The sequence below is a fragment of the Myotis brandtii genome, unplaced genomic scaffold, assembly GCF_000412655.1.
Source record: "Myotis brandtii unplaced genomic scaffold, ASM41265v1 scaffold339, whole genome shotgun sequence".
NCBI lineage: Eukaryota > Metazoa > Chordata > Mammalia > Chiroptera > Vespertilionidae > Myotis > Myotis brandtii.
The window spans coordinates 1,898,198-1,910,559 of NW_005363061.1; the positions used below are offsets into that span (position 1 = coordinate 1,898,198).

Sequence of the window (12,362 nt, forward strand, 5' to 3'; positions counted from 1 at the left end):
GGGCGCGTGGACTCTCACCGGGCTGGGGCTGCACACCAGCAGGAACAGGAGGAGCAGGAGCAGGAGCTGCCAGGTGCCCGTGGGCAGCCGGCTCCCATGCTGAGGGGCATCTCTCCGGCAGCTGGCGGTGCAGAGAGTGGGGTCCTTCATGTCCCAGAGGCCCTGTGCCCAGCCTCCTGCCCCGGGGACATGGGGCTGCGCTCATGCCACAAGCTCATATTGACTGATCCTCCGGCCCCAGTGCCCTGTCATCTGGGCCAGAAGGTTTTGCAACAATCAATGACAGCACAAAAGGTTAGAATGTGAGCTTATGTCAAAGCGGGTGGGGGGGCGTTATTGCTTCAGCGGGTAAGGGAGGCAGCCTGTTCCAGCTGGGGCCTACTGTGCGCATGCCCTCCTCTGACCAATGTGAACCAGAGGCTTCCGTGTCAGGCCCTGCACCGGGGCTGAGCACGTGGGAGGAGGACGCAGTCTCCGTGACGTGAAGCTTCCGGTCGGGTAAGGGAGATGAACACGGAAACACCCCTATGACTAAAGCGGCCGCTCTCAGCTCCTCTCTTGCCCTCCTGCCTCCCCATTCTGCTCCCCCACATCCCCTCCTACCCCCCCGCCCCGTCAGACCACACCTCGGGTTTACCTGGCAGCAGAGGACATCTGCCCTTCAGATATTTGAGCCAAACCTTGGGCCCTTTTCTGCTCCTTCCTAGAAGCTCCATTTTGGAGACAGTATTGATGGAGGACCATTGGTTTTTGTGTTGTTGTTTTTAAATATATATTTTTATTGATTTCAGAGAGGAAGGGAGAGAGATGGAAACATCAATAATGAGAGAAAATCATTGACTGGCTGCCTCCTGCATGCCCCCTACTGGGGATCGAGCCCGCAACCCAGGCATGTGTCCTTGACCAGAATCGAACCCAGGACCTTTCAGTCCACAGACCAACCCTCTACCCACTGAGCCAAACCGGCTAGGGCGATGGAGGACCATTTGTAAACAAAAGCAATCCATTTCTTCCCAGACTCTGGATTTTATCTTTGGATTAAACACCAGCAATCCAGGATCGGGTAACCCAACCTGCTCGTTTTGGCCCCTTGTAAACAGCTCCCACAGATGGCATCGTGCCGCGCGTTCACTGGTCCCGCTGAGCGTGACCGGCCATTGTGTGTCCACTGTGGGATGGTGTTCAGGGCGTCAGCAGTGGCGTCCCACTCTGGCCCCTTTAGGGGAACCTTCTCCCCAGAGAAGTTTGTTTCAAGTTTTATTTCAGGCACAGTGCACTCTGGCCACTGGTTGGTTTGTTTTGGGGGGTGGGGGAGGGGAGGTGGCTTAAACAACAAGAAATTTATTTCTCACAGTTTTGGAGGCCAGGAAGTTTCACACCAGGTACCAGCATGCCCAGGTTCTGGCGAGGACCTGCCCCCTAGCCTGCAGACTGCTGCATCCTCACATGGCAATGGCTTCTTTTTATCATGTGGATATTGTAAACCATGTTACTCCTCGGAGTCATCGTTTATATTTGGCCTCACAGACGCTCAGAACCGAATGGGAGGGCTACTCTGGCGTAAACAGAGTTCTACGGTGTGTGTTTGGGTGAGATCCCGTCTTGCTTCCCTTCATCACTTCCTTACTTTTTTCTTGTAGCCTTAGACCTGTTCTTGGAAGGAGAAAGGATACAGTCAACCCCATAAGTGATTCCAAACCCACATACATAAACTTATCTCTCCCTTCTAAAAATAACACTGTCTAATGTTCCAAACTGGATATCCTGACTTGGGCCCTTCCTGCCTCCTCCCCCCACCCCTAGCCCCAGCGACTCATAGGAGTCGTCTCCAGAACCCGTCCATCCTAAGTAGCCCCTGCTTCTGCTCCGTTATGCCCACCTCAGTGCCCCTTTCCAGATCACCCACCGGGAAAGCCCTCTACCTATCCCCACCTCCTGGCTGGCTTCTCCCAGTCCAGTTGTCTCCTTAGAGTCATTCTTAGGCAGGGCAGGCTCAGGACACATGTGTTAAGTGAATGAATAAATCCCTTGATTGACAGATGGGGAAACTGAGACGCAAGGCAACATCCCAGTGAGCTCTGTGTACACCTGGCACGGCAGTGCAGGTCTGTTATGCTGTCCTTTCTCTTGACTGCAGAGGGGGAATTCCTTTTGGGGATAGTTTGCCCAGGACCTTCAGTGACATTGTTTGTTAAATATTTTTTAAAAATAATATATTTTTATTAATTTCAGAGATGAAGGGAGAGGGAGAGAGAGATAGAAACATCAATGATGAGAATCATTGATTGACTGCCTCCTGCACGCCCCCTACTGGGGATTGAGCCCACAACCCAGGCATGGGCTCCAGATGGGGAATCCAACTGTGACCTTCTGGTTCATAGGACGACACTCAACCACTGAGCCACATTGGCCGGGCTGATAAATCTTTTTTAACCTTCATCACAATTTTAAATACTAGTCTTATTTGGTCTGTGATGGTGGCCATCTCATTCCCACAGCCTGATGCGGTACCTGGCACAGAGCAGGCGCAGTAAGAATTTCTTGTTGAGTGAATGAGGGACTCAGGACCCAGAGCGCCTTTTCCAGCGAGGGAGCTACCGAATCCCGAGTCTAATGGCGTGAAAAACTCAATCTAGAGTCAGTCAGACTTGAGCTCTGTCCTTCATGAATTGTGTGGTTTTTACCAAATTATTTCCTCTTGGCCTGAAACCTAGTTTTCTTTCTATTTTTAAAAGTCTTTTAAAATATGTATTTTTTTCTTATTGATTTCAGAGAGGAAGGGAAAGGGAGAGAGATGGAAACATCAATGATGAAAGAGAATCATTTATTGGCTGCCTCCTGCACGCCCCTTCTGGGGATTAAGTTCCCAACCTGGGCATGTGCCCTTGACCAGAAACTGGGACCCTTCAGTCCACAGGCCGATGCGCTATCCACTGAGCCAAGCTGGCTAGGGCCACCTAGTTTTCTTTGTAAGAGGGGACAATATGGGTCATAATCCCCTTTCCACAATTCTGAAATCAAAAAACTTCCTAAGTCATTTGGTGACAAAAACCAAATTGACCTGAATTTTTTAGGCAGCTGAGTCAGCCTTTCTGGGGATCAAGTTCCCAACCCGGGCATGTGCCCTTGACCAGAAACTGGGACCCTTCAGTCCACAGGCCGATGCGCTATCCACTGAGCCAAGCCGACTAGGGCCACCTAGTTTTCTTGGTAAGAGGGGACAATATGGGTCATAATCCCCTTTCCAGAATTCTGAAATCAAAAAACTTCCTGTCATTTGGTGACAAAAACCAAATTGACCTGAATTTTTTAGGCAGCTGAGTCAGCCTTGAACTGGTTGGTGGGAGGCTATTTATATTTATCCCACTTCATGTGACTATTCATGTATCTTTACAGAATTAATTAATGTGTTTCATCAAAGAATTTTGGGAGAATTACGTAATATACAACATGCGCACCATATTGCATATTATCTAAAACATGATAAGGACTGGATTTGGAAATACATCCATTGATTTTTAGGGAGAGAGACAGAGAGAAGAAACATTGATGTGAGAAAGACATGTGTTTCATCAAAGAGTTTTGGGAGGATTACATAATATACAGCATGCGCACCATGTTGCATATTATCTAAAACATAGCCCAAACCAGTTTGGCTCAGTGGATAGAGCGTCGGCCTGCGGACTGAAAGGTCCCAGGTTCGATTCCGGTCAAGGGCATGTACCTTGGTTGTGGGCACATCCCCAGTGGGAGATGTGCAGGAAGCAGCTGATCGATGTTTCTCTCTCATCGATGTTTCTAACTCTCTATCTCTCTCCTTTCCTCTCTGTAAAAAATTAATAAAATATATTTTTAAAAAAACATGGTAAGGACTGGATTTGGAAATACATCTGGCAGCAAAGATTTTCAAAATAAGGGACTGAAGACCTATCAGGGCTGCCTCTCAGGGGTGGTGTCAGCTTTAAGTGAAAATGTTTTTTGTTTTTGTTAATCCTCACCTGAGGATAGTTTTTTCCCATTGATTTTTAGGGAGAGAGACAGAGAGAAGAAACATTGATGTGAGAGAGACCCATCAAGGCCGGGCCAGACCCGGGCTTCCCTCGCAGCCCCAGCTTCTTCTGGAAGGTCGCCCCCTTCTGGGAATCGAGCCCCCGACCCGGGCCTGTGCCCTTGACTGGAATCGAACCGGGGACCCTTCAGTCCGCAGGCCGATGCTCTCTCCACTGAGCCAATCGGACTATGGCCCAAGTCAGGACATATTAAAGGCAAGTTGGTGTGGTGGAAGCGGCTCTCGGCTGGAACCCAGAAAACCAGGGGTGCAATCTTTTCTCCTCGACTTAGAGCAGGGCAACGCTTTCCACCTGTGTGCCTGCAAAATGGCAACAAACCCGATCTACTGGGTGGGACGGGAATGGGTCCCATGTGTGACACTGTTTTGGGCAGGAGCCCACAGCTGAGTTATTCAACTCCAGACGTGACGCATTCAATGTGCAAAGAAGCGACGCAGCCAGCTATCTTCCTTCCGCGGAACGGTGTGTTCAGATCTGGCTGCCGCCCATCGCTGCAGCGGTAGGTTTCTTGCAGCCAAGCCCCTCGCCGCATTTCCGCGGCGTTTCACTAAGTTTGAACCTAGCCGCTCGCCGTAGCGGTTCCAACGCCGGCTTCTGAAACTCACGTCTCGCTGGGAACAAAGGCTTGGCGAGGTCGCGCATGCGTGGAAAGAGCCATCGGTACTTGCCCCCTGACCCGACGTCCGCCGCGGGTGCGCGCTCGTACGCCGGAAGAGGCGGAGCCAGGCTGGGCTTTATATATCGCACGCCGAGCGGCGACCGACCTCTACCGGCGGCGTTGGCGGCAGGATGGTAGGTACTGTCTTAGCGCTTCCCTCCTCGGCAATGGCGGCATGGCTGAGTCCGCGCCGCATCGGCGCCATCTCGGCTGTCCAAGCGCCGAGGACCTGCTCTGGGAGCACGGGAAGCTCGGCGGGATCCGCAGTCAGGCCTATTTTCGGGAAACACCGAGGCCTGTGGTTGGCCTTGGGCCTACCGCTCGGCTGGCGAGAAGGCCTTGCGGCGGGAGCTGGGCTAGGGTGTCCGAGGCCGACCGTTTTCAAGCCGTGGATTATTTCTGGGTCTCGGCCTTACCAGTTTAGTGCTAATCGAGGTTGGAGCCCGTGAGCATTTCAGCCAGGAGGACCTAGACGTGGGGGGGCCAGGCAGAGTAACTTGCCAGTTGGGAGGGTTAGGAATCAAAGCAGGAGGCAGGCGGGGAGACGGTGGAGGGTGTTGAGTCCTCTTTCTGAAACTTCTGGGACGCTTGGGGGGACAACTTAGGCCGCTAGAGTTCCCAGAAACCACAGATGATGAACTTGTTGACGGGCGGACAGAGACTCTGTGCTGATTGTCATGTTCTGATTTGGCTCTGAGTTCTAGTGGCCTAGGTGTCATCGAGGGCAGAGGAGCCTCCAGTACCATTGCCTGCTACCCACCCACGTGTCCCAGAAGTCTCTCTCGGTGCTCAGGATCTTTATGACCATAAGGTCACCTGTTAATCTGATTTAAGATCTGGCACGCTTTTGTCTGATTTAGAGAAAAGGGGTTAGTTCATTTTGCTAAGTTGTAAAGTGAGCGTTTGAGATGAATGCAGCAGGATGTGTGACCCTACAAAAAGCAAACCCAGTTTAGCTGGGTCTCTGTTTTGGATTCAGCATTGCTGAGACACCTCATAGGACCGTCTGGTCAGCTGGGGATCCAGAAGTGAATTACAAGTTCAAGTACTAATGTTGGTCACTTTCTTACAGTCTCACAGGAAGTTCTCCGCTCCCAGGCATGGGTCCCTGGGCTTCTTGCCTCGGAAGCGCAGCAGCCGGCACCGCGGGAAGGTGAAGAGCTTCCCCAAGGATGACTCCTCCAAGCCCGTCCACCTCACAGCATTCCTGGGCTACAAGGCCGGCATGACCCACATCGTGCGGGAGGTCGATAGGCCAGGATCCAGTACGTACATGCTGTGTCGTCCTCCAAGCTGGGGGGGGGGGTTAGGAATTGAGGGTGGGGACTGGACTAGTTGGGGCCAAGCTATAAGGGCAGACTTAAGAAATCAATGGAACACCTCAAATGATGTTCTTAATATATTTTAGGACTGTTAACATTCCCAGTCTGTAAATGGCTGGAACTGCCATTTGTGGGTGGAGGGATATATTGACAGGGAGCACTATGTGGGTAAATTTGTCAAGAGCCACAGCATAGAGAAGTATGCTGCCCTAAAAAGATTGAAGACGACCCATGGCCTTGGGTTGTGAGTTTCAAAGTGGTAAAGTTGCCAAGTGGGACACTATGCTGATTACTTAACCATGGTAGCTAATGTCTACCTGACCATAGAGATACTTTGACATCCCATTATACTTAGAATGCTTGTATTATCCAGGTAATAAGAAATATGTCTGTCTATAGAGATTTCCATGATTGAAAAGAATGGAAACCAGGCTGTTAATTTGCTTTATTAGGGTCATAAGTATATATATTTGGTTCCAAAGAGGAAGGGAAAGGGAGATACAAACATCAATGCTGCCTCCTGCACGCCCCCTACTGGGGATGGAGCCTGCAACTGGGGCATGTGCCTTGACGGGGAATCTCCTTCATAGGTTAATGCGCAACCACTGAGCGACACTGGCCGGGCAGGTCCTATATTTTTTGTTAAAAGTTGTCAGTGTATGCTGACATGGGCCCTGCTTCTGTAACCTGTGTTACCTTAAGCAAGTTGCCCTCCCAGCCTACGAGAGCGCTTAACAGGGGGTATCTCCTGCTTCATAGGTTAATGCTCAACCACTGAGCACACTGGCTGGCCAGGTCCTTTATTTTTTGAGTTAAAAGTTGTCAGTGTATGCTGACATGGGCCCTGCTTCTGTAACCTGTGTTACCTTAAGCAAGTTGCTCTCCCAGCCTACGAGAGCGCTTAACAGTTTCTATAAAACACTACCCCTTGCTGGGGGTTCTAGTTAGACCACTTAAGTCTGACTAACGGCTTTCTTTGCAGAGGTGAACAAGAAGGAAGTTGTGGAGGCTGTGACTATTGTGGAGACCCCACCTATGGTGGTTGTGGGCATTGTGGGCTACGTGGAAACCCCCCGGGGCCTCCGGACCTTCAAAACCATCTTTGCTGAGCATATCAGTGATGAGTGCAAAAGGCGCTTTTATAAGAACTGGTAAGGGAGGGGACACCCTAGCTTAGGGTGGGGAGAAGGCGCACCTGTGCAGGGCTTCTCAGCCATAATGGGAGGGCTGCTCTGGTGTTGGGGTTAGTTGCCTCCAGAACAGAACAATTCCTGGAGACAGCCCTTAAGCAGTTGGTGGTTTCCTGAGGTGGGAGCAGCTTAGTGGGTGTTGGCTGAGGACTCAGTTTTCAGTATTTTCTTGGTTTCTGGGAAATAATTGAGAGTCCCGGGAGAAACCAAGAGGCAGCAGTCCTGCCTGGGTGTGTGGTCTGGGTAATGGCTAGACCGGAGCAAGAATTAGTGTGTGCTTGGATGTTTGTGACTTAACATTAATCTTGTGGACCTCTGCTCAGCTCCGCTCGGCTTTGCCCGATGAGCTCCATCCAGGCTCCGCTTGCCGGTGGAAAAGGCTCCTTAGAAGCCGGCAATGAGCCCCATCCCCTCGTGGTGCCCGTGTGCCTTCCTCTCACCCCTCGGAGGGGTGATGAAGGCCTGCACCCGGCCCCCCTCCCCAACTCTGCTCTGCTCCTGAAGGCATAAGTCTAAGAAGAAGGCCTTCACCAAATACTGCAAGAAGTGGCAGGATGACGATGGCAAGAAGCAGCTGGAGAAGGACTTCAACAGCATGAAGAAGTACTGCCAGGTCATCCGCGTCATCGCCCACACCCAGGTGAGCACTTGCCAGTGAGCCCGAGAGGCAGCTGTGCCTGCCGCTTCCTGCCTGGAGTGGCTGATGATCGTGTGGGGCTTTGAATATCAGATGCCGCTTGTTTGGGAGATTGTTACCTCGAGTCCATCCTCAGTGATTTGGTGCCAAGCCTTGGGGACTTAGGGGGTTGGTGGCTGATGATTGTGGGGCTTTGAATACCAGATGCCGCTTGTTTGCGAGGTTCAGTTACCTCGAGTCCATCCTCAGAGTGATTTGGTGCCAAGCCTTGGGGACTTAGGGGGTTGGTTAGGCTGGTTCAGGTTCCTCAAAACTTCTTTTCTGGTGTAGGAGACAGGCCAGTGAGCAGCCCGGGGGTTGTTTGAAGTTAACACAGCAACAGGCCAGCCACTGCCCTGCCCTTGAAGCCTGGGTTCCTGGGGCCAGGTCATGCCCCATTGGACAGTGGCCTGACTGAGTAAGACATCCAGGGCCTCCACTTGTAGGTTGGTCTTTCACTTGTCAGCAGAGGGCACTGTGTCCCTTTTGGTTATTAGGGAAACGATACCCCGTTTTAATGAAAACTGGTTGAAGGAATTGGTGACTCATGATTAACATTGTCAAGTGCCTGACTGAAAGTAGTGAATAGTCAGTGGTGAAATAATGCCTGTTGGCATCTCAAACCTGGCAGAAGGAGCCCTTGCCTGGCTTGGACAGGGGAGTGCCTCCTTGTGCTCTGGGCCACTCCCTGGGTGTGTGCCGTATTCCCGAGTGCTGAGTTAGGGACCACATTAGTGCAGATCGACAGCAGTCCACAGAAGAAGTTCTGTAGGGGTAGCTACAAGCTTTAGGCCTGCATTTGTTTCCTTTTCTAATGCTTGCAGTTTATACAGTGGCTGCCGTGCCATCCTGCTCTCCAAAGTACAGGTGAATTGTTGGTAGTAATAGAGCGAGGTAGGTGGGCAGGCAAACTAGAGCAGTACCCCAAAGGCACTGGCCAAAGGACAGTCAGTGGTCAGGCACATTCGGCTTGTTGGTGCCAGGATCTGGTTAAGTGGACCTATCTTGGTGTGGGCCCTGTGTCAAGGGTTGGCTCATCAGAATTGAAAGGGGACTTGTGCCCCGTGGGGAGTCACTTCACCACGTTCTTCCTCTGCTGGAGAAGAGCTTGAAGCGCAGGGAGCTGAGCTGCATCCATTCCCTTCTAGATGCGCCTGCTTCCTCTGCGCCAGAAGAAGGCCCACCTCATGGAGATCCAGGTGAACGGAGGCACGGTGGCCGAGAAACTGGACTGGGCCCGGGAGAGGCTAGAGCAGCAGGTCCCTGTGAACCAGGTGTTTGGACAGGACGAGATGATTGATGTCATTGGAGTGACCAAGGGCAAAGGCTACAAAGGTGAGCTTTGCAGTGGCCGGGATTGCTGGGCTTAAACTCAGCAGAGGGGTCTCCAACCTGCTGTTCGGTGATGAGGCTCTGGAATGAGCGCTGGGCACAGCGCCCGAGTCACGCTGCGGAAACATTCCTTGCTGCCTTCCTTCTGAGAACAGCCCTGTAGTCCCGGACTGGGGGCATGACCTCTCACTGAGGTCTCCAAGGCCTGAACTCTAGATTCACATCTAGACAAGCATTCAACTTGGGATGATACGGCCATTAGAGGGTAACATGCAGGTTAAACCCACCTCTGTCCTTGAAATGCACTGTCATTGGGTGTTAACAAACCAATGAACTCAGGTGGGCCTTCCCAGGAGAAAAGGGCCAATGTCATGAGTGCCAGACACCCCAGTAACAGCATGTGTCCATTCCAGGGGTCACCAGCCGCTGGCACACGAAGAAGCTGCCACGCAAGACCCACAGAGGGCTGCGGAAGGTTGCCTGTATTGGGGCGTGGCATCCTGCCCGGGTGGCCTTCTCTGTGGCCAGGGCTGGGCAAAAAGGCTACCATCACCGCACTGAGATCAACAAGAAGGTGAGATGCTTGGGGTGGGGTCATAAGGGGGGGGGGTTCAACCCTGGGAGGGAAAGGTGACTCCATTATAGGAAGGAGAGTTACAGTCTTCTTGTCACCACCATTGGTGGGGAGCTTCTGGGCATCACATGGAGTTAGCTGTCCATGTGATTGGCTCGTGTGTGATATGATTTATAAGGTGCCATCCTCAAAGGTGGTTCTGGTGCAGCTGATTTTTGTGAACTATGGGAGCCTGTCCTTTCTTCCCAGGAAGTGTTGGAGTGGCCTCCGTCCACTCTGTTGGATAGCAGTGTCTTTAATGTAGAGCCAGCCAACTCTTTATAACTTCTGAGCCTGGAGCACCCCGTCAGGACTGAGTTCAGAGCTGCTTTCCCAAAGTCCTTTGCAGGCTAGGCCCACCGCTCAGTGGGCATTACGGTCCCTAATGGCCACCCTGCCCTGTGCATGGGAGTCTCCTGCCTGTGTTCTCTTCCCAAGTCTTACTTACACTCACTCCCTTGTGCAGATCTACAAGATTGGCCAGGGCTACCTGATCAAGGACGGCAAGCTAATCAAGAACAACGCCTCCACCGACTATGACCTGTCTGACAAGAGCATCAACCCTCTGGTGAGGAACGGAGCTAGGAGCTAGCTGTCTTCTCTGGCCTCGGAGGCCCGGGGTCTGGCAGATTTCACCCTCTGGAAATTTGCCCCAGGCCTCGCCAGTAGGGCTGGGGCCCTGATGCTCTTGGGGCCTGTCTGACTCAGGAGGCCAAGTTTGCAGTCAGTTACTGGCCCCTGCATAGCAGCCAGCTCTGTTCCCTGTAAATGGCCTGTCATTGGTCCACTGGATGGGGTTGGCTGGAGAGAAGTGGGGTCTCCAGCCCAGCTGTTGGGTGATGAGGCTCTGGAATGAGCCCTGGGCACAGTGCCCGAGTTGGGCTGCAGAAACATCCCGTGCTGCCTTCCTTCTGAAAGCATCCCCGGGCGGGTGGCTGGGGACAACCTAAACCTGAAGGGTCCTGTGTGATACGTGCTGACCTGATGGCCTTGCTCTTTCCCAGGGTGGCTTTGTCCACTACGGCGAAGTGACCAATGACTTTGTCATGCTGAAAGGCTGTGTGGTGGGAACCAAGAAGCGAGTGCTCACCCTCCGCAAGGTGAGGCTTGGGCCCGGGTGGCGCCCTGCACCAGGAACCTGTGGGGAGGAGAGAAGCTTATTAACAGGAACAGTCCACAGACAGGCTGAGCTGTTAGGGAGGGGAGTTCAAAGGAAAGCGGGGTTTGCTGCTCCTTCAACATGGTCTTTGAAGTCCTGGAGGAGGAAATCCCCGTCTGGCCCAGCTGTTTGCTTCTGCTTTCACGTGCCAGGCCAGTTCCTTGGATACAACCAGCCAGACATGACTGCTCCTCTGCCCTCTAGGGAAAGCTGGGAAGTAAGATGGTGCAGCGAAAGCCCTGCTCTTCATAACTAACCTTTTTTCCTCTTGGCCCACAGTCCTTGCTGGTGCAGACCAAACGGCGGGCCCTGGAGAAGATTGACCTTAAGTTTATCGACACCACCTCCAAGTTTGGCCATGGCCGCTTCCAGACAGTGGAGGAGAAGAAAGCATTCATGGTGAGCACCTACCTGTCTGGGGCTGGGGAGACTTGCCCCCCCAGAATCTCTGGTCCCACCAGAGTGTGGCCTGTTCTTACTGACATCCTGCCTTCCTCCACCTCTAACCTCACCTTTCCCAACAGGGACCACTCAAGAAAGACCGGATTGCAAAGGAAGAAGGAGCCTAATGTCAGGAACAGATGGTGCAGCTGGTGGGGTCTCAATAAAAATTATTTTCCAGTGAGAACTGCCTTTGACTTGACCTTTCCCGTTCCTGCCTGCTTCCACATGACCCTTGTGCTCCCATGTGCGTGCTGCCCATGGCCTCATGGCCTCCTACTTCCATTTGGTCTCCTTTGCCCTCCCCCCTGCCTGGCCCAGTACCTGGGGTCTGGGTCCGCCCCTGAACTTCGAAGCCAGCCTGGGGCAGTAGGCTGTGTGTACAATGTGTCGGGGTGAGGCGGCTGGGGCTCAGCTATGGAAGTGTTTGCACAGCTTGGGTGGCAGCTGTGGAGATGGGAAGGAGGTGACGGGCATTTGGTTGCTGATGGGTGTGGCGCGGCAGGGCAGACCCGGGGTCTGTTGTGCACAAATGAGCGGGATCCAGTTCAGGCTTGTTTTGGTCTGTGGCCTGCAGCCAAGTTCTGGCGGTGGGAGAGGGGTGTCATGCAGGAGGCCTGCAGCGCACCTGGAGCTGGGAGGAAACGCCAGTGTTGACTCCAAGGAAGGCCCTGCCCTGTTGGTTTCACTTAAACAGCTTCACAGGAATGTGGCCATGCAGAGGTTAAACACCTTGTCCAGGGTCCCCCTTTAGGGCCTTGCTCTGCCCTTCCCCCTGCAGGAGGTTCTTGTGCTGATCTGTGCTGACCATGTTGAGCACCTACTGTTGACCAAGCTTGGTACCAGAATGCTGGTGAGTGTTTTGGTTGTAAGCTCAAAACAGCCAGGCCTATGATCCCTG

At 52.7% G+C, this 12,362-nt stretch overlaps 1 protein-coding gene across 1 annotated transcript; it reads left to right on the forward strand.

Annotated features, from left to right (window-relative positions):
- The first annotated feature begins 4,769 nt into the window (after positions 1–4,769).
- On the forward strand, positions 4,770–11,645 carry RPL3 (ribosomal protein L3). Its single transcript, XM_005871387.2, has 10 exons — positions 4,770–4,862; positions 5,801–5,993; positions 7,033–7,201; positions 7,745–7,880; positions 9,065–9,251; positions 9,662–9,822; positions 10,328–10,429; positions 10,866–10,961; positions 11,300–11,419; positions 11,545–11,645. The coding sequence occupies exons 1-10, from the start codon at positions 4,860–4,862 to the stop codon at positions 11,587–11,589; spliced, it is 1,212 nt and encodes a 403-aa protein (XP_005871449.1). The 5' UTR covers positions 4,770–4,859; the 3' UTR covers positions 11,590–11,645.
- Positions 11,646–12,362: the final 717 nt, after the last annotated feature.

Excerpts from the sequence above, each read along its gene's own strand:
- RPL3 (XM_005871387.2), top strand. Across the intron at positions 7,881-9,064 it reads GCGTCATCGCCCACACCCAG|ATGCGCCTGCTTCCTCTGCG; the intron begins GTGAGCACTTGC and ends ATTCCCTTCTAG. Across the intron at positions 9,823-10,327 it reads GCACTGAGATCAACAAGAAG|ATCTACAAGATTGGCCAGGG; the intron begins GTGAGATGCTTG and ends TCCCTTGTGCAG.